General features: G+C 44.7%; 1 protein-coding gene across 1 annotated transcript in view; it reads right to left on the minus strand.

Moving 5' to 3' along the window:
• Positions 1-13,649: 13,649 nt before the first annotated feature.
• HJV (hemojuvelin BMP co-receptor) overlaps positions 13,650-25,080 on the minus strand; it is a 28,701-nt gene continuing 17,270 nt past the window's right edge. Inside the window, exons 2-4 of the mRNA XM_075283180.1 lie at positions 18,177-18,321; positions 17,489-17,979; positions 13,650-16,152 (exon numbers count right to left, since the gene is read on the minus strand). Of these exons, the coding sequence (XP_075139281.1) occupies positions 15,538-16,152; positions 17,489-17,979; positions 18,177-18,267 (1,197 nt within the window). The 5' untranslated portion in view covers positions 18,268-18,321 and the 3' untranslated portion in view covers positions 13,650-15,537. The remainder of the gene's footprint in view (positions 16,153-17,488; positions 17,980-18,176; positions 18,322-25,080) is intronic.

A 25,080-nucleotide genomic window follows, 5' to 3' on the forward strand; every position in this document is an offset into this window, starting at 1 on the left:
GACTACAAGCTGTGTTATTGTATGGTATTAGATGTTGTTTGCGTCTCCATCTCCTGCCGGAAACTTAAAGGGGTATCCACCCTATAAAAATTGATGGCCTATCCTTTGTTCCTCTACACAGTGCAATGCCCCCTTAGTGGCCCAACATTGTATCAATCACCTTGCGGTCCCCACAGAGTATAATGCTCCCTTACTGTGGTCAGTGCAAGATAATTCCCTGCTCATTTTGGTTCCCACAGTAATATACCTTTCAAAGTGGGCCCCACAGTATAATGCCCCCTTAATATGGCTTCCACAATATTATGTCCTTAATTTGGCTCCCACGGTATATAGTGTTTCCTCAATATGCCTCTGCAGTATAATGTCCTCTTTAATATATCCCCCATGGTATAATGCCTTCTCTATGTGACCCCCCACAGTATAATTCCCCTTTAATGTGTCCCCTCGCAGTATAATGCCCTGCTCATTGTGGCCCACACAGTTTAATGTCCCCCTCAATCTGGTTCCCATAGTATAATATTTGCCATAATATTGCTTGCACAGTACAATGTCCTCCTTAATATGGCCCCCATTTTATAATACCTCCCTTAATGAGGCACCCATATTATAATGTCCCCCTAATGTGGCCCCCACAGTATAATGTCCCCTTAATGTGACCCCCACAGTATAATGTCCTTCTTATTGTGGCCTGGTATTATAAGGTCCCCTTAATGTGGCTCCCACATATAATATCCCCCTTAATGTGGTCCCCATAATATAATGCCTCACTGATTGTGGCCTCTACAAGATAATGCCCCCCTTAATGTGTCCCCCACAGTATAATGTCCCCTTAATGTGACCCCCACAGTATAATGTCCTCTTAATGTGACCCCCACAGAATATCTTCCTTAATGTGGCCCTATATTATAATGTCCCCTTAATGTGGTCCCCATAATGTAACTCCTCACTCATTGTGGCCTCTACAAGATAATACCCCCCTTAATTTGGCCCCCACAGTGTAATGTACCCTACTGGTGCCCCCACAGAAAGTGTAGAAGCAAAAAAATAAAAGCAATCCTCACCCTGCCCCATGGCCCAAGGCGCAGTACAGTGATGTCATTACTCCACCCCTGTATGTTTAGAAACTGCTCGGAATAGAGACAGGGGCCAAATGGTGAAACAGTGATGACTCCAGGTGTGCTCATCTTTGGAGAATAAGACAGTGGGGGATTCCAAGATACCTAGGACCCCCACTAATCAGCTGTTTGAAGAGGCACGAACACTACAGCTTTTTCTTGGTGCTGATAACGTTGCGTTCATTAGTCACATGCGCAGCAGCAGCTCAGTCCCATTCAAGTGAATGGGGCTGAGCTTCAATATCAAGTACAAACCACTACAATACATACTACACTCGAACTTCGGCCTCTTTGGCTGGCTGATCTGTGGGCGTTCCAGGTATTGGACCCCACCAATCACATATTGGTTACCTCTCCTAAGAATAGGTCATCAATATATAAGTCCCAGAAAATCCCTTAAAGGGAGATAAGTTATGGTCAGAGATGTATGACAGTAGCTTAGTACCCTGTCCCTACTGAGAGGACACGCACTCTCAGCACATTTTGCATATAATGTGCTCAAGTTAAAGGGGCTTTTCATGCATGTTTTGCCACTAACTCATCCACTATGTGTTCGAGTTCCTCACCGTTTTTGAGACATCTGCTTTCCATTGCATATTTTTGTTTACAGCCGAGTGTGCATGTATCTGGAGAAATAGCAATAGGCTGTCAGCTATTGGAGCTGTATTGCCAGCTGACTGACATCTGTCTGGAGCTAGTACTTTCTTCCTGTGCTTTCTACGGTTTCCGCACACACCAAAAACATACTGATAGCTTAATGGACTTCCTATGACATTGACCCCAAATGCGAAGCCCCTAACCAAAGGGACACACAAGTGACGTCTGTCTCTGACACTAGTCCAGCACAAAGACAACACAAACGTTCCAGCAGTTAGATATTGAAGAAGACACTTTTTTTTTCTGAGCTCTGGGTAAACATCCCCTGCTCTGCGTAGGTCTCCGAGCTGCACATCAGCGTCTTGTGGTTTGGGCAAGGAACAAAAAGCACTTAGAACATCAGATCACAAGTTACCGAGTCTACGGGGAGAGGAAAGCAACACTCAGCTAGTAAACACTGTACAAAGGTCTCTCCACCCCATAACCTACAGTGCAAAATGATTAAAGGGGTTGTCCGGGACGTAGGTCTATATGGGACGCAACACCGAGCCAATAGGAACCTGTCAGTAGTTTAGGGTCCCATATTGACTTGATTGGTTCCTTTAAGGAGCAAAAAATGAACTTGGGTCAAAAGTAAGATCTGCCCCGTCAAGAAAAGGGACACTGGGGGGGGGGTGATGGAAAGTCTACTATAATAGACACCCCTATTAAAATCACCCCATACTAAGAAACATCTGGCTACCATGTCCCGAGGGGGTGTCCAATGGCCCATTCCGTTCTTGTGGATAGGTAATTTATATCCACTACTGATGGATCTAACACTTCTCCTTTAATTAAAGGTGGTATAAACATGGTCCCCCATCCCCTGTATTAGCCAGACATGGGAGATATAGGTTTAGGACCTATATCATCCATTAAACTTAATGGGCACCTACTCTACAAGGTGACCTGTTAGGAGCGTGACCTCTGCTCTTGCAATATTCTACATATATTTAACAATCTTGCTATTGCTTGACTCGCAGTACAGGAAATATTGCTGAATCCATGGTAATATGGGCTGAATTGTTCCCACATGTTCCTATCTTGGGATTGCCAATAAAGATAAGAGCACCTCCGCAGGTCCAGTGAAGCATTACAGTAAATCAGTGAGTTGTCTGTGTTATACATGGATTTGTTTAGTCCTCCAAAGGAGATAAGAAGCTTTATAATGGCGCCCTCTTTATTGTATATACTATATTATAAACCTGAAAACCAAAAAGGTGTAGCTATAAGGGGTGCAGAGGTAACACTACTGGGCCCTGGAGCCTCAGGGGGGCCACGGCCTCCCTACAATAGAAGCCACTAATATTGTAGCTAGTGGGTAAGTAGGGGGTCCTGTTACATATTTTGCATTGGATCCCAAGTTACACCTCTGGCGCAGGATATTGTAGCGCCACCCGTTGTCTATTTTTGGATGTTTTCCTCCTATCTCATTGCAGTGTTGATTTTTCGAGGTTCTTATCACAGTGTACATAACATTACCTGAACACCGAGATAATGGTGAATTGTTATTCCTTCTGTAGAAACTAAAGGCTGCACCACAGTGAGATATCCTTAAAGTGTAAGTCTCATTTCACTTTCTTTGCTATTGTATAGGGCAGTGATGGAGAACCTTTTAGAGACCGAGTGCCCAAACTGCAACCCAAAACCCACTAAATTATCACAAAGTGGCAACATGGGAATTTAACCTTAATAATGTGCAGATCCAAAATTTCACAGAATTACAGAATTGCAAAATATGGTCATACGAATGGGGCTTTATAGAGCTTTCTGCTTCACAGTGACCCCCACACACTACAATCTGCTCCAAAGTGACCCACACACAGTATAATCTGCTCCACAATGGCCCCCACACAGTATAATCTGCTGCACAGTGGCCCCCACACAGTATAATCTGCTGCACAGTGGCCCCCACACAGTATAATCTGCTGCACAGTGGCCCCCACACAGTATAATCTGCTGCACAGTGGCCCCCACACAGTATAATCTGCTGCACAGTGGCCCCCACACAGTATAATCTGCTGCACAGTGGCCCCCACACAATATAATCTGCTGCACAGTGGCCCCCACACAGTATAATCTGCTGCACAGTAGCCCCCACACAGTATAATCTGCTGCACAGTGGTCCCCACACAGTACAATTTGCTCCACGGTGGCCCTCACATAGTATAATCTGTTCCAGGGATGGGTGCCCAAAGAGAGGGCTCTGAGTGCCACCTCTGGCACCCATGCCATAGGTTCACCATCATGGGTATAGTGTGTAGTTTGCTGAACATTTTTGTGACAACTGTTGATGCCAGGAGCCAATGTTGTAAAAGAGACCCGATGAGACATTCAGTTGTATGGCCAGTATATAAAGATATAGCAAATGGGGGATGGCCACATCAAATCTCCATATCTCCGATTCTATATCACCTAGTAAAGTGCTTATAGTGTTGTGTGAAAGTTATAAGACTACAAAACAAATCCGGAGTGTGATATATACGTGCTGCCGATAACTAGTACATGAGAGGTGTCAAACAACACCACAATCACTTCTCTAGGTGATAGAAAACTGTTTAAAGGGCTCTATCACTGGGAAAAGTCATTTTTATCTAATCACATCCTTGCATAGCCTTTAGAAAGGCTATTCCACACCTACCTTTAGTATGTAAATTGCCTCAGTGGTTTCTGAATAAGTCCGTTTTTATTCATATGCTAATGAGCTTCCAGCCAGCACAGGAAGTTCCCAGCAGCACTCGTCTCTCCTATTATCTCCTATGTGTGTGCAAACAGGAAGCTGAGTCGTCATCATCATCAGCCTGTGCTGTATACACCCATAAGAAACAATAGCAAAGGGTGCACCATGTATCGTGCACCAGTCTAATTAGCATATGAATAAAAACAGACTTATTCAGAAACCACTAAGGCAATCTACATACTAAAGGAAGGTGTGGAATAGCCTTTCTAAAGCCTATGCAAGGATATGATTAGTTAATGGTATAACTAAAAAGTACACCTGGCCTCGGAGAAAAAGACGCCTTCTGCAGCCCTGTACACGGGAACATGAAAAAATGACGGGAGTCAGAATATGGTGATTCCTATTTTGTGACAGTACGGGGTTAAGGGGTATCCCATTGTGTATTGCTAGGATATAATCAGTGGATATATGACCTATGGTAGCCCCACTGATGATGAGGTCGCTTTTGCTGCGGTAGCATCACTTTATTTTCCCATGAACAGTGGCACTAGGTTTACACCTTGTTGGGATTTCCATTCCTTATGGGGACCCAAAAAAAACTCAATCCCCTTTAAAAGTGGTTACCTGCGGAAAGGAGAACGTTTTTCTCTGCATTGTTTAAGCGGAATGGGGGGACGGAATCCCCAAATCGAATGTGTTGGCATTACGCATTGGCCACCCCACTGTCCAGGGAACTGCAGCATGGCCCCATTAAAGTGAGTGGGACTAGTATGGTGTGTACAGAATAGACTGGAAAATCTCTCCTTTGCTAGGAACTGTTCTAGACTCCTCCAGGAAACATTCCGCACATTGTTCTGTAGGGTAAACAGGATACAGACTGTTCTTAAGTTGTGTCCGAGACCCCATGGGAGCCATTTTAATAATGAGAGTTTATAGAACCTTGCATGTAAAGTTTATGGGATCCTAGATCAACACGCGAGAACTATTTATAAACCATTCATTGCGAAAGGGACATGGTAATAAGTTTTGTACGAGCCATTGATATAACTTTACAGTACACAGTCTTGTTGTGCTGTATAATATTCTAATGGCTTTATATGCAGCCGACTGGCATTAAAGGGGTTGCCCACAATTCTTATCGATGACCTATCTTCAGTATAGATATGGGGTAATGTGCCAAGAATGGAATGCGAGCCATAATTTTGTGGTACAGTAGCTCCAACCTGTGTGCTGTCACCCCCATTTTGTCAGTCTCCGGCACCCAACACATCCCCTTCATCATAATTTGGCATGTGACGGGATTGCTATGGGTGTGGGTACCGGTGGCTGAGATAATGGGGCGGAGGGGTCATCAGGAATGAAGCACAAGGTAGGCAGGAAATAGTGAGGGGGACTAAAATATGTTGGGGCCACTAATAGGTTTAATACTCTGGTGGAGCACAAATAGGGCAACATACTGTGTGGGGAACGTATACTTGGACATTATACTGTGTATAGTGGCCAATATGGATTATTATACTGTGTATAGAGGGCCAATATGGAGCATTATATTGTGTATAGGGGTCAATATGGATCATTATATTGTATATAGTGGGCTAATATGATGCATTCTACTGTGTATAGGGGCCCATTTCGAACCTTTTCACTCATCACCTCTTCGCACGCCATCTGATTCAAGGCGTCCATGCGATATAATTAAAGTCTCCGTCCATTGACTTCTTTTTTTTTTTTTAGGTAGATTATGAGTTCCATATAGGGATCACAATGTACATTTTTTTCCCTATCAGTATGTCTTTGTAGAATGGGAGGAAGGCCATGCAAACACGGGGAGAACATACAAACTCCTTGCAGATGTTGTTCCTGGCAGGATTTGAACCCAGAACTCCAGCGCTGCAAGGCTACAGTGCTAACCACTGAGCCACCGTGTTGCCTCTCCATCTACTGACTTCTATGAGCTGGAGCTGTAATTACATCGCATGACCACTATGAAACAGGGGACTTGGGATATAAACATTGAAGAGGTCCCTGACCCATATCTGGTAGCTCCGGGCTTATGTGCATTGGGATGTTGTAGCCACAGACAGTATATGATACTTCTATACGAGATGGTTATTCTCGGCTGCAATAACGCAAAGTGTCTCTTTTGGAGGATCTAAAATCCCTACAGTACACAGAAAGTCAATTGATCTCAATGAGCATCCTGTAATACATCTTTTCTCCTGTGGAGGCACTGCTGAAAAATTGAACACTTGTTCTTCTGTCCAGGTGATTGCTGGAGATCCCATTGACGACATCCTGTAACGATCTTATTTTTGGAGAATCCTTCTAACCAAAATGGATTGCTAGACACCCCCTTTAAGAATCTGTTTGGCAAGTGTCCTGCTATACACTATATGGGGTAAAATATTAGGATACCTCCAGGAGCTTCTATGATATCCCATAGTAAACCCATAGGCATTAACATGGACTTTCTCCACCATTTCTACCGCTCTTCTGAGATGGCTTTCTACAAGATTTTGGAGGTGTCTGTAGGAACTTAGAAGAGTATTTGTGAGGCCAGACACTGATGCTGGGTGAGAGGATCCGGATCGCCATCTTCGTTCTAGTTCATCCCTTGGGTATTGGATGGGGTTGAGGTCAGGACTCTTTGCAGATTGGTTAAATTCTTCTACACCAAACTGGCACTCGGTGGCGCCCCCGCTCTGTTACTTCATAGTCTGTGGTTCCTTCCACTTCTCAATAGTACCGCTTAGAGGATATGGTGGAATATCTAGGAGGAAGACATTGTCAGAGGTGACGCCCATTACACGACCACCCTGGGATTCAATCACTGACCTCCCGAGAACCGCCCATTGTGTCTCTAATGGTTGTAAAGGCGACTGCAGGGCGAGAGGTTGGGTACACGGGGACAATGGGGCTGAAGGAAACACCTGAAGTCGATGATGAGGAACCGTAGACTGATACATGTACTGTATATGGTTGTCGTCTTATAGGTCCCCTCGTGCTATTGTATTGTTGTCGTACCTGTTGCGAATACATAAAAGTGCATTTATTAGTTTTCCATTACGAATGACGTGTTTAGTTTTGCAAATCTGTGCCAGAAGAAAAAATTTCCTCCCCCCCCCGGCCACCCAATTTTACCTGTTCTCATAAACATGATACCGAGAGAGGCCAAAATACGAAGCGGAACGGAAGTGACTATCAGTATATAGAGCAATGGCGTCACCTACTGGTAAATCTTGTCATTGCAGTTACAGTTTAGAAGAAAATGGCGACCTCTACAGGCATATAGGTGGAATACAAAGAAACGACGTTGACAACGTGTGACTATCAGATGTAGCTTGTCAACAGAGCTCACAATTGTTCAGGCCTAAGGTCCCAGTGTGACAATACAGGGATTTATGGTCCATAATGTGAGTCAGATGTTTTGCTCCATCGTGTGGATATAGTTTGTCTCACGACTATTCGCAGGGTTCGCATGGCAGATTGTGGACATTTGGCCCAAATCAGAACTGCTATTGTTGTATTCTGGACTCCCGTCAGACCTCGGAGTATAATAAGTACAAGTCCAGGGGAGGTGAGGAAATATAACAAAGTCATACTCACCTGTCCTGGCCTCTGTTGTGGTGTCTGGTGACTGTCATCATCTCTTTGTGTCTCTTCTAGCCTCCTGAATGACTTCAGCGGCCCAGGTGGGGCATATTAATGTCATGACAGTGTCTGGATCTCAGGAGGACAGAAAAGGCCCAAAGAGGACAGGGATCCACACCGGACACCATGACAGAGCCCAGGAGTGGCGAGTATGAGTGACTGTTATGCTTACTCACCTTCTCTGGGCCTCCACTCATTATACTATAGAGATTGAGGATACCCCTGAATAGACAATAATAGAGGTTTTTGGGTAACATATCCCAAATTTTAGGTTCGCTGGTTCCCAAAATTTTGGGAAAATTTGTAACAAACTCTCCTCATTATGACCAGTTTCCAATCCCTATTTGGGATCCTAGGCTTTAGGTGCATGACACTATGCTTGTGGTTTAGTTGTCCCAATGTTTATATCCTCCTTAGGACCACTCCTCAATATCACATGGGTGGGGATCTGACAGCTGGGATCCTGACAGATCAACTTTTTGGGCAAGCTGTTTCATAAGCTCCTTGGCTTGGCTTATGGCTTGTTTACAGCTCAGTCCCACATGATTGGGACTGAGCTTCAATATCACACACAGCCCCCACACAATGTACGGTACTGTGCTTGGTATTCAGTGAAGAAGCTGCAATGCTAATTTCAACACTGCAGCTTCTTCAAACAGCTGATCTGTGGTGGTCTCAAGTGTCGTATTCCCCCACGATCAGATATTGATGACTATGCTAAGGCTAACTCTTGGAAAACCCCTTAACTGGGACTGGTGATGCCATAACCACTCCTCCCCCATAGAAGCTGTGCCTTTATGTATGTGGATTATGTGTGCATTTATAGGGCTTTTTAAGTGGATTGAAAAATGGGGTTGACAAATTGTTGGAATAATGCATATTTGTTTATATGAAAGGCAACAACTATGTTTGTTTCGATACTGTGGGGGTACCAGGACAGGGACATAATACTGTGGGGGCAACGTAAGAGGGACTTCATACAGTGGATGCAGCTGGAGTGGGACATTAACCTCAACACCGCCGTACTATTACAGTAGATGGACAGACCTGATGGTCTTTAAAGATGAAGCATGTGCCATACCTACTGGGTCTCCACCATAATGTCCTGCGTTCAGAGCTAATGCCCATGATTAGAGTCCACTCTGATAGCGGGCATTGTACTCTGTTGTGCCTTCCCAAAATATGAAAAGTTTTCCCCAGGGCTCGTCCCCTAAGGGAGCTAATAAAATAGTAAAACAAAAAACAAAAAAAGGTAGGTTCCTAGGAGCCCTAAGAGTATTCTACTATGTTTTATAGATAGGTTCCTAGGAGCCCTGACAGTGATATACACTATGTTTTATAGATAGGTTCCTAGGAGTCCTGACAGTGATATACACTATGTTTTATAGATAGGTTTCTAGGAGCCCTGACAGTGTTATACACTATGTTTTATAGATAGGTTCCTAGGAGCCCTGACAGTGTCATACACTATGTATTATAGATAGGTTCCTAGGAGCCCTGACAGTGTTCTACACTATGTTTTATAGATAGGTTCCTAGGAGCCCTGACAGTGTCATACACTATGTTTTATAGATAGGTTCCTAGGAGCCCTGGCAGTGTTCTACACTATGTTTTATAGATAGGTTCCTAGGAGTCCTGACAGTGTTCTACACTATGTTTTATAGATAGGTTCCTAGGAGTCCTGACAGTGTTCTACACTATGTTTTATAGATAGGTTCCTAGGAGCCCTGACAGTGTTCTACACTATGTTTTATAGATAGGTTCCTAGGAGTCCTAAGAGTATTCTACACTATGTTTTATAGATAGGTTCCTAGGAGCCCTGACAGTGTTCTACACTATGTTTTATAGATAGGTTCCTAGGAGCCCTGACAGTGTTCTACACTATGTTTTATAGATAGGTTCCTAGGAGCCCTGACAGTGTTCTACACTATGTTTTATAGATAGGTTCCTAGGAGTCCTAAGAGTATTCTACACTATGTTTTATAGATAGGTTCCTAGGAGTCCTGACAGTATTCTACACTATGTTTTATAGATGGGTTCCTAGGAGCCCTGACAGTGTTCTACACTATGTTTTATAGATAGGTTCCTAGGAGCCCTGACAGTGTTATATACTATGATTTATAGATAGGTTCCTAGGAACTATCCATTTCATTATAAATTTCATGGCTTCCCCAAACAAATCTTGGACGCGAGCCACCCGTAACAAATCCTGTAAGGTTCACCCATCTATAGTCACCATTCAATGTATATGTAACTCTTCTCACTACATCTGTTATCAAGTCAGTGTTGTGTTTTCATATTTCCAATCCTTTTGTTCTGAAGGGAGGTAAGCTACCACCAGAGGTGTCTGATAGACACTTAAATTCCTCTCCCTATTGAGAGCACACATTTGAACGTGGAAGGGATTGGGAGGAATAGTTGTCAGTCAACCAACATTCGACGGACAGTGATTGAAGGTGTGCAGCCGCCTTTAGTCTCAAGCTTCTAGTAATCCCATATCCGCATTACTGTAGATATCATTGATCCCTCACTAAAGAAACCTGTGCGGATTTCACGTGTAGGTTTTACTGGTTGTCCACAATAAGTTAATTGATCTTTAAATCATACATACTGTACATGCTGCATCGGGGCATTTACATGAACTGGACCGCACACAGAATCCAAACATCATAGTCCCTGTCTTCCCCTGGACTACTATCCCAAGCTAAAAACAGGATTCACAAGGATGAAGAGACTGCTAGAATCTCAGATGGCTCTAATGCTCGGAGTCCAGGACCCTGCTCAGTGTTCGGTGCAGGTAATATGGCCAACATATGGTCTGTATCTCACAGCCTGTGATTAGAACTCAGTGGTCACATGGGGGGGTATTGATATTGAGAATGCTCGAGGAAAAAACAGCGTATAGGGTTGAGCCGATCTTGAGATTTCAGGATCGATTTTTAAAATCCGATTTCCGATCATTTTCATTTTGTGAGATTTGCTCAAACACTGATCAGGATCTGATTTTTCCCGATCGCTCAACCCTAGTCAATGTTTCTCTATGGGAAAAATTACTTTTGGACTTGAGCCGAGCTTGAGATTTCAAAATCCGATTTCCGATCATTTTCCAGACGATCTTTATCACGATCGTGAAATTTGCTCGATCACTGATCGGGATCTGATCTTTTCCGATCCCGATCACTCAACCCTACAGCGTATGAAGTGGCAGAACTCATCAAAGGTAGGAGTTACACCTTCCCCGTAGAGACCCCAAAGTATAATATTTTTTTTTACCAGGCAAAACCCAAAAATTCTGGATTTGGCTGAACTCGAAATTTTTCAAAAAGTCGGAACAAACCTGATTTGTTCTTAATAGCTATCAATTATTGCTGTATTTGTGTTGGGCAAACCCGCAAAATTTTGGATTCGGGCAAATTATAAATTTTTGGAAAAATTGTAACAAACTTTCACACTGGTTCACCAATCTCTGCTGACAGCCATCACCACTTCTCTGATATCTTCAGAACCAGAAGCTGGCCCCTTCAGAATCTCTAATGAAGAAGTTTGGTCCTATCACATCAGGTTTTAAACCTGAGGGCAGGGGCGTAACTACCGTGGTGGCAGTGGTAGCAGCTGCCACAGGGCCCGGCGACAGCCGCTACCGCTGTGTTTTTTTTTTTTTTAATAGGCTGTTATGAACACTATATATTTACCGATCCTGGCAGATAGGTTAGTAACAGTAGTTTGTTATGTTTGTATCCCTCTGGGTCTTCGATTATTATACTCTGGGGTCTGAAAAGACCCCAGAGTATAATAATTGTTCATGGGTGTCCACATTGGGACACAATACTGTGTTACTGGTTACTGGGGCCAGTATGGGGACATAATACTGTGTGCAGGGTCACTATGGGAACATAATACTGTGTACTGGGGCCACTATGGGACATAATACAGTGTACTGGGGCCAGTATGGGGACATAATACTGTGTAGTGGGGCCAGTATGGGACATAATACTGTGTGCAGGGTCACTATGGGGACATAATACTGTGTACTGGGGCCACTATGGGACATAATACTGTGTACTGGGGCCAGTATGGGGACATAATACTGTGTAGTGGGGCCAGTATGGGACATAATACTGTGTAGTGGGGCCACTATGGGACATAATACTGTGTACTGGGGCCAGTATGGGACATAATACTGTGTGCAGGGGCCACTATGGGACATAATACTGTGTACTGGGGCCAGTATAGGACATAATACTGTGAGTTCTGTGGCCAGTATGGGGACATAATACTGTGTACTGGGGCCAGTATAGGACATAATACTGTGAGTTCTGGGGCCAGTATGGGGACATAATACTGTGTACTGGGGCCAGTATGGGGACATAGTACTGTGTACTGGGGCCAGTATAGGACATAATACTGTGAGTTCTGTGGCCAGTATGGGGACATAATACTGTGTACTGGGGCCAGTATAGGACATAATACTGTGTACTGGGGCCAGTATAGGACATAATACTGTGTGTTCTGGGGCCAGTATGGGGACATAATACTGTGAGTTCTGGGGCCAGTATGGGGACATAATACTGTGTACTGGGGCCAGTATGGGGACATAATACTGTGTACTGGGGCCAGTATGGGGACATAATACTGTGTACTGGGGCCAGTTTGGGGACATAATACTGTGAGTTCTGGGGCCAGTATGGGGACATAATACTGTATGTACTGGGGCCAGTATGGGGACACAATACTGTGTACTGGGACCAGTATAGGACATAATACTGTGTACTGGGGCCAGTATAGGACATAATACTGTGTGTTCTGGGGCCAGTATGGGGACATAATACTGTGAGTTCTGGGGCCAGTATGGGGACATAATACTGTGTACTGGGGCCAGTATAGGACATAATACTGTGAGTTCTGTGGCCAGTATGGGGACATAATACTGTGAGTTCTGGGTCCAGTATGGGGACATAATACTGTATGTACTGGGGCCAGTATGGGGACACAATACTGTGTACTGGGGCCAGTATGGGGACATAATACTGTGTACTGGGGCCATTATGGGGACATAATACCGTGTACTGGGGCCAGTATGGGGACATAATACTGTGTACTGGGGCCAGTATGGGGACATAATACTGTGTACTGGGGCCAGTATGGGGACATAATACTGTGTACTGGGGCCAGTATGGGAACATAATACTGTGTACTGGGGCCAGTATGGGGACATAATACTGTGTACTGGGGCCAGTATGGGGTATTATAGTGTGTGCAGAAGTGCGCTCTCGGGGGGGTCGGCAGTAGGGGTGTCTTGGTCGAGGTCTTCAGCGTCGGTCGGGGGGCATGTCAAAAGTTCGCCACGGGGCCCTGCTATTCCTGGTTACGCCACTGCCTGAGGGATTCCCAATGTGTGTCTGTGGTGTCGGCCATCCCTCATGTCCTACCCCGAGCACTGCTCCACCATCATGGGTAAGTACCCGCTGTGTAGACTTGGCCTTGGGTTATAGACACTATGACGACAATAAAAAAGATCCAAAAAAATGATGTTTTCGGGTTTATATATATATATTTATATTTCTCTGCATTAAATAGATTTACTATTATTTACAAGTCAGCACAAAATAATACACAACCACAAAAACGTCTACATTTATACAAAACTAAATCCCTCTTTTCAACCGGTCTAATATAAAAACAGTTCAAAAATATAAGTAGTCCCTTCTCTACTTCAATATATTAGAACTTTATAGACAATTTTCACGTATTTACAGAGGTATGTTGGCCTATGAAATCACTTGGACATTGCTGCCCCCTAGTGGTTCAACTGTGAATTACATAACAGAAGAAAGACTATACAGGTAGGTGAACTGCAGGCAAGCAACTCCATCTTTGACAATTAGAATTGTATGAATCAACTTGTCTGCGAGTTATTCGACATTTACATGAAGACCTTTTTTCAATAATACACAATCTAATAGAAATCTTGCTCACATCACCAAATATACAAGAATAATGTTTTTGTCTTAGTATAAGTGCTTGGCATAAATTGCATTTCCCTTTATTCTGTAAAGCATATCTGAGCTAAGTCCCGCCCCCGAGGAGCTCAGTTTCCCAAAAATGACTGTTATTTCACTGAGACCATGGACATAAACCGTGAACAAATCCATATGTCTTAGTACATAGCTGTCCTGACAAAATAAGAACTTTAGGGGTAGGTTACTCAGCTTTGGGGTTATTACACCCTTTGGGTACACAAAATAATACAATAAGATGCTTGGGAGAAGGCCTGTGTCATTTGGGCAGAAAAGTCATGGTCATGGTCTCCATGTTGGTTATTAAGCTTCAATACCAAGTACAGCCCCTATACAATGTAAGGCACTGGGCTTAGTAAGTAATGAAGAGGCCGAAGCCCTCATCCAAATGTTGTGATCTCTTTGAAAAGCTGATCAGTAGTGGTACTGGGTGTTGGACCATAGTTATGACCTGTCCTAAGGAATAGGTCATCAATATTTTAGTCATGGAGATCCCCTTTAAGGCTGAGTCTATACGTTTTTAGGTGCTGACTACTTTCCTTATATACTGTACCTACCCTAACTTAGGGGGTAACATAGTTTGTAGGGAGTGTCGTCTAGTGGCAGGTGCTGGTAACTTTGTGGAGGACATTTTGTTTTTTTTGTCTGGGATTTTGAAGAATTCTCTAACAATTCCTCATCTCAGGACATGACATCATGGTTGTTGGTCATATGACCATGCTACAGCTCAATCCCAGTCCAATGAATGGGCCTGAGCTGCAGCATGGCCATTTGACAGATGGTCATGATGTCAATACTTCAGAAGAGGAAAAGAGGAAGATCTTTCTGAAAGTAAGCTGCCGTGGTGTCTAATCCTTTAAGGAATGGGTCTGAGCTGGCCAAGTGACAAATGGATATGATGTCACTTCCTTCACTAGAAGAGGAAGTGAATCTCTTTCTGAAAGAAGGAAGCCATGGCTTCAAACCATGGATAACCCCTTTAAGAAATGGGACTTTCTATGTGACCAACGGACATGATGTCACTTCCTTAAGAAGAGGAAGTGAGTTCTTTCTGAAAGAAAGAAGCCATGGCTTCAAACCATGGATAACTCCTTTAAGGAATGGGACTAACCATGTGACCAACGGAAATGATGTCACTTCCTTAGAAGAGGAAGTGAGCTCTTTCTTGAAGAAAGCAGCCATGTTTTGCCGTCTCCCAGAGAACTCATGTAATACACAGTTAAGGCTTTCAGGTCACACGGTTGACATAAATCTGTGTCTGTTTCCAAGGGTGACCGGCAGAATTTCGAAAGTTCTGTATACGTACGGAGAAAACAATGTAAATAGGCCAAAACCAATGTTATATATAGAAAGGCTGTAAAACGCAGAGATGCTTTGGGTTGGATTATGTCTAGGCCGCGCCTATCTGTTTTACCTCTTGTCCTCCATTTTGGAAGATTTAAGTAAATAGAACTATATTCCCAACGACAAAGAGCACGAGTAACAGCGATAAAACCGGTCCATTCTCAGCTTTGCTGAATATATGTAGCGTTCCCGGCTCCGGGTGAAAATCTTTGGCATCTTCCAAGGCGTGGTAAGCTGCGCCCGTCAAATTGGCATTCCCTGACACCATCAAGTCAAATACACAGGACTCAAAATACAAGTCTTCTATGGACAGTCTCTCCCGACACAGCGATCTGGCACTCTCTATGCTCAGAGAGTGAGTCCTACTGATGTCCTTAGTCCTGGAGATCTGTTGACTAGATGGACAGCCACCGACACAGAGCTGCAAGTCCTGCTCTTCCCGGAACGCTTGAGAGATCTCCTCGGCCATACGTAAAGAGAATGACAGCTGCCTGCCCAGCTGGCGCACGCGGATGGTGGTGCCTATGTAAGCAGCGTGGATCTCTATGTACTTCCCAGGCTCCTTCTCATGAATGGTGAGGCTGCTGCCACCTGCTCTTCTGCCGCCATTGACGGAACCATCATCGAAAGCTGCTGGAACGTTGCCAACTTCGGCCTGGTACACTTTCTGGTCAATGCACTGCTTCATGTTCTTGAAGATTATAGTTAGCTTAAAAACAAGAACAAAATACGGTGGTAAATTATATTAAATATGGCGCCATATTTAACTTTCAGTTTTGACCCCCCTTTATACAACATTTCTTGCCCCAAAATAGTGTCGGACAGAAATGTACAGTCAAGACAACCAACATAGTAGAAGGCTTTCCGGCTCCGTCAAAGCTCAAACTCCTTATGTGGCCACACCAAATGCCCGCTTTCCATAGGGAAAGGGGAACATGCCACAAGCCAAAGGATCGGGCGTGTTAAAATTTAATATACCCAATACCTCTGTCCCTGGATATTTACTCCAGTAGTCCCAACTGATCTCTGCTCACTTTCTGCAGCTATGACATCACATGCATCATTCCCGTGACATCACTTGTCTCAGTGGTCACTTGCTATATACCGGCATCATGGTTGAGGCCAATGATTGGCCAAAGAGGTTGAGGCCAATGATTGGCTGCAGCATTGTATGGCACATGATAGTTACACAAATGGTAACACTGACGGTGTGGGGGACTGAAGAAGTGACTATAGGGTTCTGGCACTCGAGTGTGGGAGAGTGAAGAGGCGAGTAAAGGTTATTTTATACTAGAGTACAGGGGAGTGAAGAGTTGAGTATAGGTTTTCGTCAATATAGTCACAGGTGATTATAGAAATGTGTATAGGGTTTACGCATGGGAGCATTAGCTCTTAGTAGATTGAAGAGGTGAGTGTAGGTTTTTGGCAGAGTACAGAGGAGTGAAGAGATGAGTATAAATTTTAGGCATGTAGTGATAGGAGATTGAAGAAATGTGTATAGGGTTTACGCATGGGAGCCTTAGCCCGTAGCAGATTGAAGAGGTGAGTATAGGCTTTTGGCACTGGAATGACAGGAGATAAAAGAGATGAGTATAGGGCTTCACACTGGAGCTGCAGCAGATTGAAGAGGTGAGTATAGATTTTTGAAAAGAGTGGCAGGGAAATGAAGAAGTATATATAGGTTTTTCGGCACTGGAGTACAGGGGTGGAAAGAGATGAGTGTAGGTTTTGTCACTAGAGCAGCTGGAGACTGAAGAGGTGAGTATAAGTTTTTGCCACTGTAGTACAAGGGAAGAGACAGGGGACACTGTGCTGGTCGGGATGGTGATATTGAGTGGAGCACTGAGATGATGCTGTTAATAGAGGCTTTATGAGTACTGTATAGTGGTACTCTCTATTACTACAGTATGGCGGTATTTTTTAAGTGCACTGTATTGGGCATTTGTTATATGTGCAATGTACATGATGCTTATACGTTATCCCATATCCCTGCTCCCATTTCCTCCCAAACACCATTGTCTGAACTGGTTTGCCATGACTTTTACCTTGTTGGTAACTGTTGCATTGGAGGAAGGGTGGAGCGGTGTGCTGGTCGCCTGGACAAACAGATATTCATTGTCTAGAAGAGGCCACGAGCCATTCACTTTACACGTTTGAAAGTCACCACTAAAAGTGCGCACATGGGGATCCCCAAAAACCCCACAGTGCACATACTTGGGATCAGTCTCATGCTTTTCACGGTAGACCTTGTCATAATCACAGGCCTGTTTCACAGGACCCTCCGGAAGGGGTTGCGGTGGCTGGCGTCTTGGAGGCGTGGTGGGCCCCACCTTGGAGCAGTTGTGTTGAATCATACGATCCTCGATAATGTGCACTGCAGTGTGGTAGACCAGGTCTCCGCGGCACGTCCGGGCTGTATTACGAGTGCATTGAGAATACGCACGTAAGGCATTGCAGAAGGCAGCGTTGTTGTGGGGGATCTTTGTGGCGGCAACATAGTCCGTGTTACATTTCATAATTTTACACTGCGCATCCACTGTACGGGAAGAAAAAAAAAATTAATAATACTATGAATAAATCTTCATTATCGTCTCCACCCGTATGGACTTGTCCCTGTGATCAATGGAGCACCAGAAGATGGAAACCACCTAAGCTCTACTTGTTAGTCATGGCGCAGTTCGCGTCCACATTGCCCAAAGACCATCAATGGAAATTAAAATTTTCCAGTCCTACCTTGATCCCAGAAAATGAGCAGAAGCACGGTCTTGAAGAGGACACTGTCTGTAGATCTTGAGAGGCAACGTCTAGTGGTCGGCCTACCCATTCCAGTCCATTCAAATCATCCGGGATGGTCACTCCTCACAGGTTCATCCTCCACCTGTCACAATAAAACTTTATTAAGGTTACGTCTTATTTTTCGGTCTCATTTTTGGATAAGATGCAAAACACACACATACTGTACATATATATAGATTTCCTCTACGAACGCCTCGACCACAGAGTTTTTTTATTACAGCCCCAAGACCAGATCCCCCTATCTCCGTTCAACATCTCAGTTTCCTTGCTCAATTTTCAGCTTCCGTGCCTGTTCAGCAACTTGGCAGTAACTTTTTGTGATAGATTCCCCCTCATGCCATGTACACCCGCTATCCTTTAACTGGCCAATGGCCAGTTTTTCAATGGAGACTGGCTGGCTGCCCAAGTCTTCTTCAAGTGCCTCTTGAAGTTCAAGGAGGAATAGTAAGGGTTGGCCAAGAAGGACGGGTGTAGGACTGAGATTCAGTCGTAGCATGTCATTGGCCATTGTAGTGAAGTCATAGCTCCGGTGGTAAATCCTCTCGAGTCCTTATGATGGATAAGTGGACGTCAACTTTTTGGGACTGTTTTTGTTTCTTAAACTTTCAATGAAGACCACATATTAACAAAAAGAGCAACTAACTTTTTCAAGACACAGGAGCTGTTTTGGTCGGCCAAAACTTTGACTGGACTCGTATGGCAGTATTTCCTTCAGAGGTGTTTTGGGGTTTTCTGGACACCTGATAGGACTTACTGAGATGCAGCATATTCCAGGGACTGATATGGAAGACTATGTTTTGGATCCTACAATATTCACCTCAGAGGACATTTAGTAGATGGTATTGCAAAAGTTTTAGGCAGGGGAAATGCTGTCAAACGAAATTAAGAAAAGCGAACTCTAAATCCCATCAATATTTGGTGTGACCTTGGATATTCTTCTAATTTTTTTTCACGCTCAGGACATGTGTTTTAGGAATCACTGACCCTTACAATTGCCGTCACATATGGACAAAACATTTTTCATGCCCCTTCCGGGTTGGACGTAGGATGCATATCTAGTTAGCAGTAATTGTCTTGACACATTTGAGGTATTGGTGCGGCCATACAGCATGTGTGCTTCATATGTGTCCTGCCTTAGATGGCAGATTTGGCAATCTACCTCCCATCTGTCTCTGGGAGACTCTCACTAGCTCAGGGTATTAACTGTGCCGTTTGGCCTGTCACGTAGAGGAATGCATTGCTAATACCGCTCAGCTGTGAAAGCTGCCTGGTGCACATGTTGTGCGCTGACGGGTGCAAAGCCTGGAACGTATACACAGCACCACTTAGCAGGGCACAAGAGGCTGAAGTGAGTGATGTAGCTCCACCACTTTCCTATCATCACTGCCATATTGTGCGGAGCCCATAATAGTACACAACTGAAAAGTGACCAAAACGGGGCCTTCAATGTAGGGGGTCAGCGAGATGATTATGATAAACTACTGGGGACTGGGTCAAACTGCGAGTTGATATATCTTATGGTTCCCCATAGTTGCGCGTGTCAAGTGGGCTGTCTTGTCTTGCTACTCATATGTGGCACGTGAGCACTTTTAGTGCTAATATTCTTACTAGGTTGCCCTATAAAAATGGGCACTGGGTATCAAGACACCAAGACGAAGAGTTGCGCCAACTCCCCAGTACACCATATATCTTATATATTTCTTCAATCCTAGTCCATGTCCTCATCCTCTCCCACCTAGACTACTGCAACATCCTCCTCTATGGCCTCCCATCTAACTTTTTTGTACCCATACAATTCATCCTCAACCGTTACCCGCTTAATCCACCTCTCCCCTCTGCCGATCCCATCCTGCCTGTTATCCAGTGACTATATAGCCATCCACAGTAGAATTGGCCAAACCTCAAATGACTAATTTTGTCCACGACTTCGGTCCCAACTGGATGTGTTGCTATTATTTTCTGGTGCCTCACAAGTGTTGTCGCACCCCATGTGCCAAATCAATAGGCCTCAACGGTGATCTGGGGCTACTGATCTCACCAAGGAGGCCAGAAGACGCACAGGAGAGAACACCGGATCTCATGGGGAGCCCAGAAGAGGTGAGTATTAGTGTTCAATATGTTTCTGCACCTGCCCTGGGCCTTCACTTACTCTGTGGTGGGAAGAGACCCCAGAGTATAATAATAGTTCGTGGGTTGTGAACCACCAAAATTTTGACGTCACAAAGTTGAAATTTTTGGAAAATTAGGTAAATTACGCTCATAGGTAAGCAATAAGGGCTGCAAAAATTTGAACAAAAAGTCAAGGAGGTAAATTCTGGTCAAGCAATTGCAGGGTAGTAAGGAGGCTATGACCTTTATGGCCCTCTAGCCAGAGCGCCCTCAGTCTGCCCTTAACATTTGGTGTCTTCTCTTCCCTCTGTGGGGCCTCCAGGACATCCAAGCAATGCCAGGAGCTCCTGCAGTCCTATTGCAGATGCTGGAATGAGGGAAGAGGCTTAACATCCCCATCCGAAAATACTGAATCCTTAGGTAAGGGACATTTCAACGCTAAGCAATCCTTGCATTAACCCACCACACACACAAATTTTTGCTAAAGAAACTTAATAGGATCCTATAGGTGGCGCTCTGGTAAATAGGCACTTCATAGTCATTCAAACATTGCATAAATGAATAAAGGGCCCCGTGTACACACCTGTGTATTATCATAGGCTGTGAGTCTGGGGCAGGTCCTGTACATTTCTATTTTGTGACTTGGGCTCACTGAAGGAAATTAATGGGTCCATGGAGGCACCAAATTCATCCATGTGCTATCCATGGACCGGCTACATGCATATGCTTGTGTACATGTAGCCTTAGTCTGATACTGGAGCTGAATAGGAGTTTTCTATCACAACCCAAGTACATGTCAATACTTCTGTCTTTATGTCCTGCATCATCTTGTAACTACTTCTGAGTGACAGAGAGAAACCTATCGAGCAGATTCTCCTCTACTCACTGTGTGCAGCAAATAGCAGCTAGTCACCAACCACCAGCTCGGGGAGAAATGCACACTAGAAATATACTTCTCTCTTTATGTCCTGCATTATCCCGCAACTACTTCTGAGTGGCAGAGAGAAACCTATAGAGCAGATTCTCCTCTACTCACTGTGTGCAGTAAATAGCAGCTAGTTAAGAACCACCAGCTTGGGGAGAACTGCACACTAGAGATATACTTCTCTCTATATGTCCTGCATTATCCTGCAGCTATTTCTGAGTGGCAGAGAGACACCTATAGAGCAGTTTCTCCTCTACTCACTGTGTGCAGTAAATATCAACTAGTCACGAACTACCAGCTCAGGGAGAAATGCACACTAGAAATATACTTCTCTCTATATCCTGCAACTACTTCTGAGTAGCAGAGAGATACCTATAGAGCAGATTCTCCTCTACTCACTGTGTGTAGTAAATAGCAGGTAGCCACCAACCACCAGCTCAGGGAGAACTGCATACTAGAGATATAGCTTGCAGAGGGGAAAACTGCCAAAACTGCAGAAATATATACACACAGCTGACATGTTAGGTTAAGTTCACAAACTGCAGATGTTATAGAAATTTCTTCAACTGTCCTATATATCTGAACAGGGTTTAATCTGTGCACTTGGTGCAGAAACAACTTCATCTGGAACTGACTGTTCGTCGCAGAGATTTCTGAGTGTGAAATGTCCAGCCTTGCCATATACATAAACCCAATTCCTCCCAGCCTTGCATATGCTGCCATATACATGACCCTAATCCCTCCCAGCCTCGCGTATGCTGCCATATACATGAACCCAATTCCTCCCAGCCTTGCATATGCTGCCATATACATGACCCGAATCCCTCCCAGCCTCGCGTATGCTGCCATATACATGAACCCAATTCCTCCCAGCCTTGCATATGCTGCCATATACATGACCCGAATCCCTCCCAGCCTCGCGTATGCTGCCATATACATGAACCCAATTCCTCCCAGCCTCGCGTACACTGCCATATACATGAACCTAATCCCTCCCAGCCTCGTGTACTCTGCCATATACATGAACCCAATTCCTCCCAGCCTCGCGTACTCTGCCATATACATGAACCCAATTCCTCCCAGCCTCGCATACACTGCCATATACATGAACCCAATCCCTCCCAGCCTCGCGTACACTGCCATATACATGAACCTAATCCCTCCCAGCCTCACGTACACTGCCATATACATGAACCCAATTCCTCCCAGCCTCGCGTACGCTGCCATATACATGAACCCAATTCCTCCCAGCCTCGCATACTCTGCCATATACATGAACCCAATTCCTCCCAGCCTTGCATATGCTGCCATATACATGACCCTAATCCCTCCCAGCCTCGCGTACACTTCCATATACATGAGCCCAATTCCTCCCAGCCTCGTGTACTCTGCCATATACATGAACCCCATTCCTCCCAGCCTCGCGTACCCTGCCATATACATGAACCCAATTCCTCCCAGCCTCGCGTACGCTGCCATATACATGAACCCAATCCCTCCCAGCCTCGCGTACACTGCCATATACATGAACCTAATCCCTCCCAGCCTCGCGTACGCTGCCATATACATGAACCCAATTCCTCCCAGCCTCGCGTACTCTGCCATATACATGAACCCAATTCCTCCCAGCCTTGCATATGCTGCCATATACATGACCCTAATCCCTTCCAGCCTTGCGTACACTGCCATATACATGAGCCCAATTCCTCCCAGCCTCGTGTACTCTGCCATATACATGAACCCCATTCCTCCCAGCCTCGCGTACCCTGCCATATACATGAACCCAATCCCTCCCAGCCTCGCGTACGCTGCCATATACATGAACCCAATTCCTCCCAGCCTCGCGTACCCTGCCATATACATGAACCCAATTCCTCCCAGCCTCGTGTACTCTGCCATATACATGAACCCAATTCCTCCCAGCCTCGTGTACTCTGCCATATACATGAACCCCATTCCTCCCAGCCTCGCGTACCCTGCCATATACATGAACCCAATTCCTCCCAGCCTCGCGTACACTGCCATATACATGAACCCAATTCCTCCCAGGCTTCCTGAGGTTAGAAATGTTATTTTAGGTTAATCTCTCATTATTTTCACATTCTTTGGCACCGACCGCGTCCATCTGTTGAAGTTCCAGCTGACACAATTTTGGGGTGACATCATTACTCTCTTTAATTTTTTTTTTTTTTTTTTTTGGGAATTGGAAAAATTAAAGATTCCCACACATAACCCCCCTGGTGTCGGGCGAACCTCCTAAACATCAGGCCGCGTACCCGCCGCGTACCATAAAATCGCATGAATGCGTTCCACTCATCTCACCATCCTCATCTCGCCTCGGCTGAGAGGGAAACGCTGCAGATTTATGTCCGAACTCAGATGTTATAACTAGGAAGGGAGAAAAAAAAAAAAATCATGTTCTTCCATCGGAAACATCTGCTCGCCCTCCCCCCCACCCCTTCTTCCATATATCTCTTTTTTCACCTGCACTGGGGACTCAGAAGTTAAGCTCCGCTTGCCACAGACTTGTCTTGACCTTGGTCTAATATAAACCATTTGCTGCCATAATTTTCTATGCATCAAAGAACTGAGGCAGGCCGCGCTATGGGAAAGGGACGGGGAACGGAACGTAAAGCATTAAAATTAGGGGCACCCTTTACGTCCACCTGCTGAACACTAGAGGGTCCGCAGCTGGGAAGAGGAGTTGTCTTGGCCAAACTCTGTTTCTGTCAAGCAAATTGCTCTCTGAAGACTTGGGAAGTATTTCCTTCCAGATCAACATGTGGCCAGATGTCATGGGGCTGGGGAGGAGGGGGGGCCCGGCAGATGTAGATTACCATGAAAACACCGGGCTCTCTCATAACAAAGGCCTTGCTTACTTTGGGAGATCAAGAAGCTTACAAGACATGGGATTATGTAATCACCGGCAACCTTGTTGGCCCATTAGACTTGTCATATTTCTGGACCCTATACAGGAGGAAACTCAAGATCGGTGAAAAGTAACCGGGTCGATATCTTTAAGCTACAACTACATGACGACTCTTGTCACCTGACTTGAGCCCTTCCCGACATTTTTTGATTTTGTTTTTGACTCACCGCCTTCCAAAAATTATAACTTTTTTTTATTTTTCGTCTCACAAACCCATACGAGAGGCTTATTTTTTGCAGGACAAATTGTACTTTACAATGGTACCATTTAATATTCCGTACGATATACTGGGAAGGTGGAAAAAAATGTAGAATGGGGTGGAATTAGAGAAAAACTGCATTTGTGCCGTTTTACTAGGGGTTTTGTTTTTATGGCATAAAGGTGCCTAATAATATCTAGTAAAACTGTTTTAGTCACGCGACTTCTACATGACTAGTACACGGATTTTGTCCCGCAACACGTCACCTTATAGGCCCGGCCTAAAAAAGCAGTTGAGCAACAATAAGTCACAATGTGTTATTGTGTAGCTCTGACCTTACGGTACTGTGATAAACAGATGTAGTACTGCTGAAGTTGTCATCCAACACATTTTGGTTCAGCCCACGGGTGACTCCAGGTCTGTGTGGGCCGTTGTGCAACAGAACCTCAGTGGGCACCTTTGTGGCACAACTCATGCCCAGCAGTGTTTCTTCTATAAGGCCCCGAAGCAAAATGCAACCGAAATTGGGTCAGTTTTGCCACGGTGACCTGCTGGAACGCTGTAAATGTTCTGTAACCTTCTATATTGTGAATTTTTCAGCTATAATTGACATGTCCCACATACCTAAGGCCCCTTATGCCCCCATAAGGTATAATGTCCTCCTTATGACCCCATACTG

Source organism: Leptodactylus fuscus, chromosome 7 (assembly GCF_031893055.1).
Source record: "Leptodactylus fuscus isolate aLepFus1 chromosome 7, aLepFus1.hap2, whole genome shotgun sequence".
NCBI lineage: Eukaryota > Metazoa > Chordata > Amphibia > Anura > Leptodactylidae > Leptodactylus > Leptodactylus fuscus.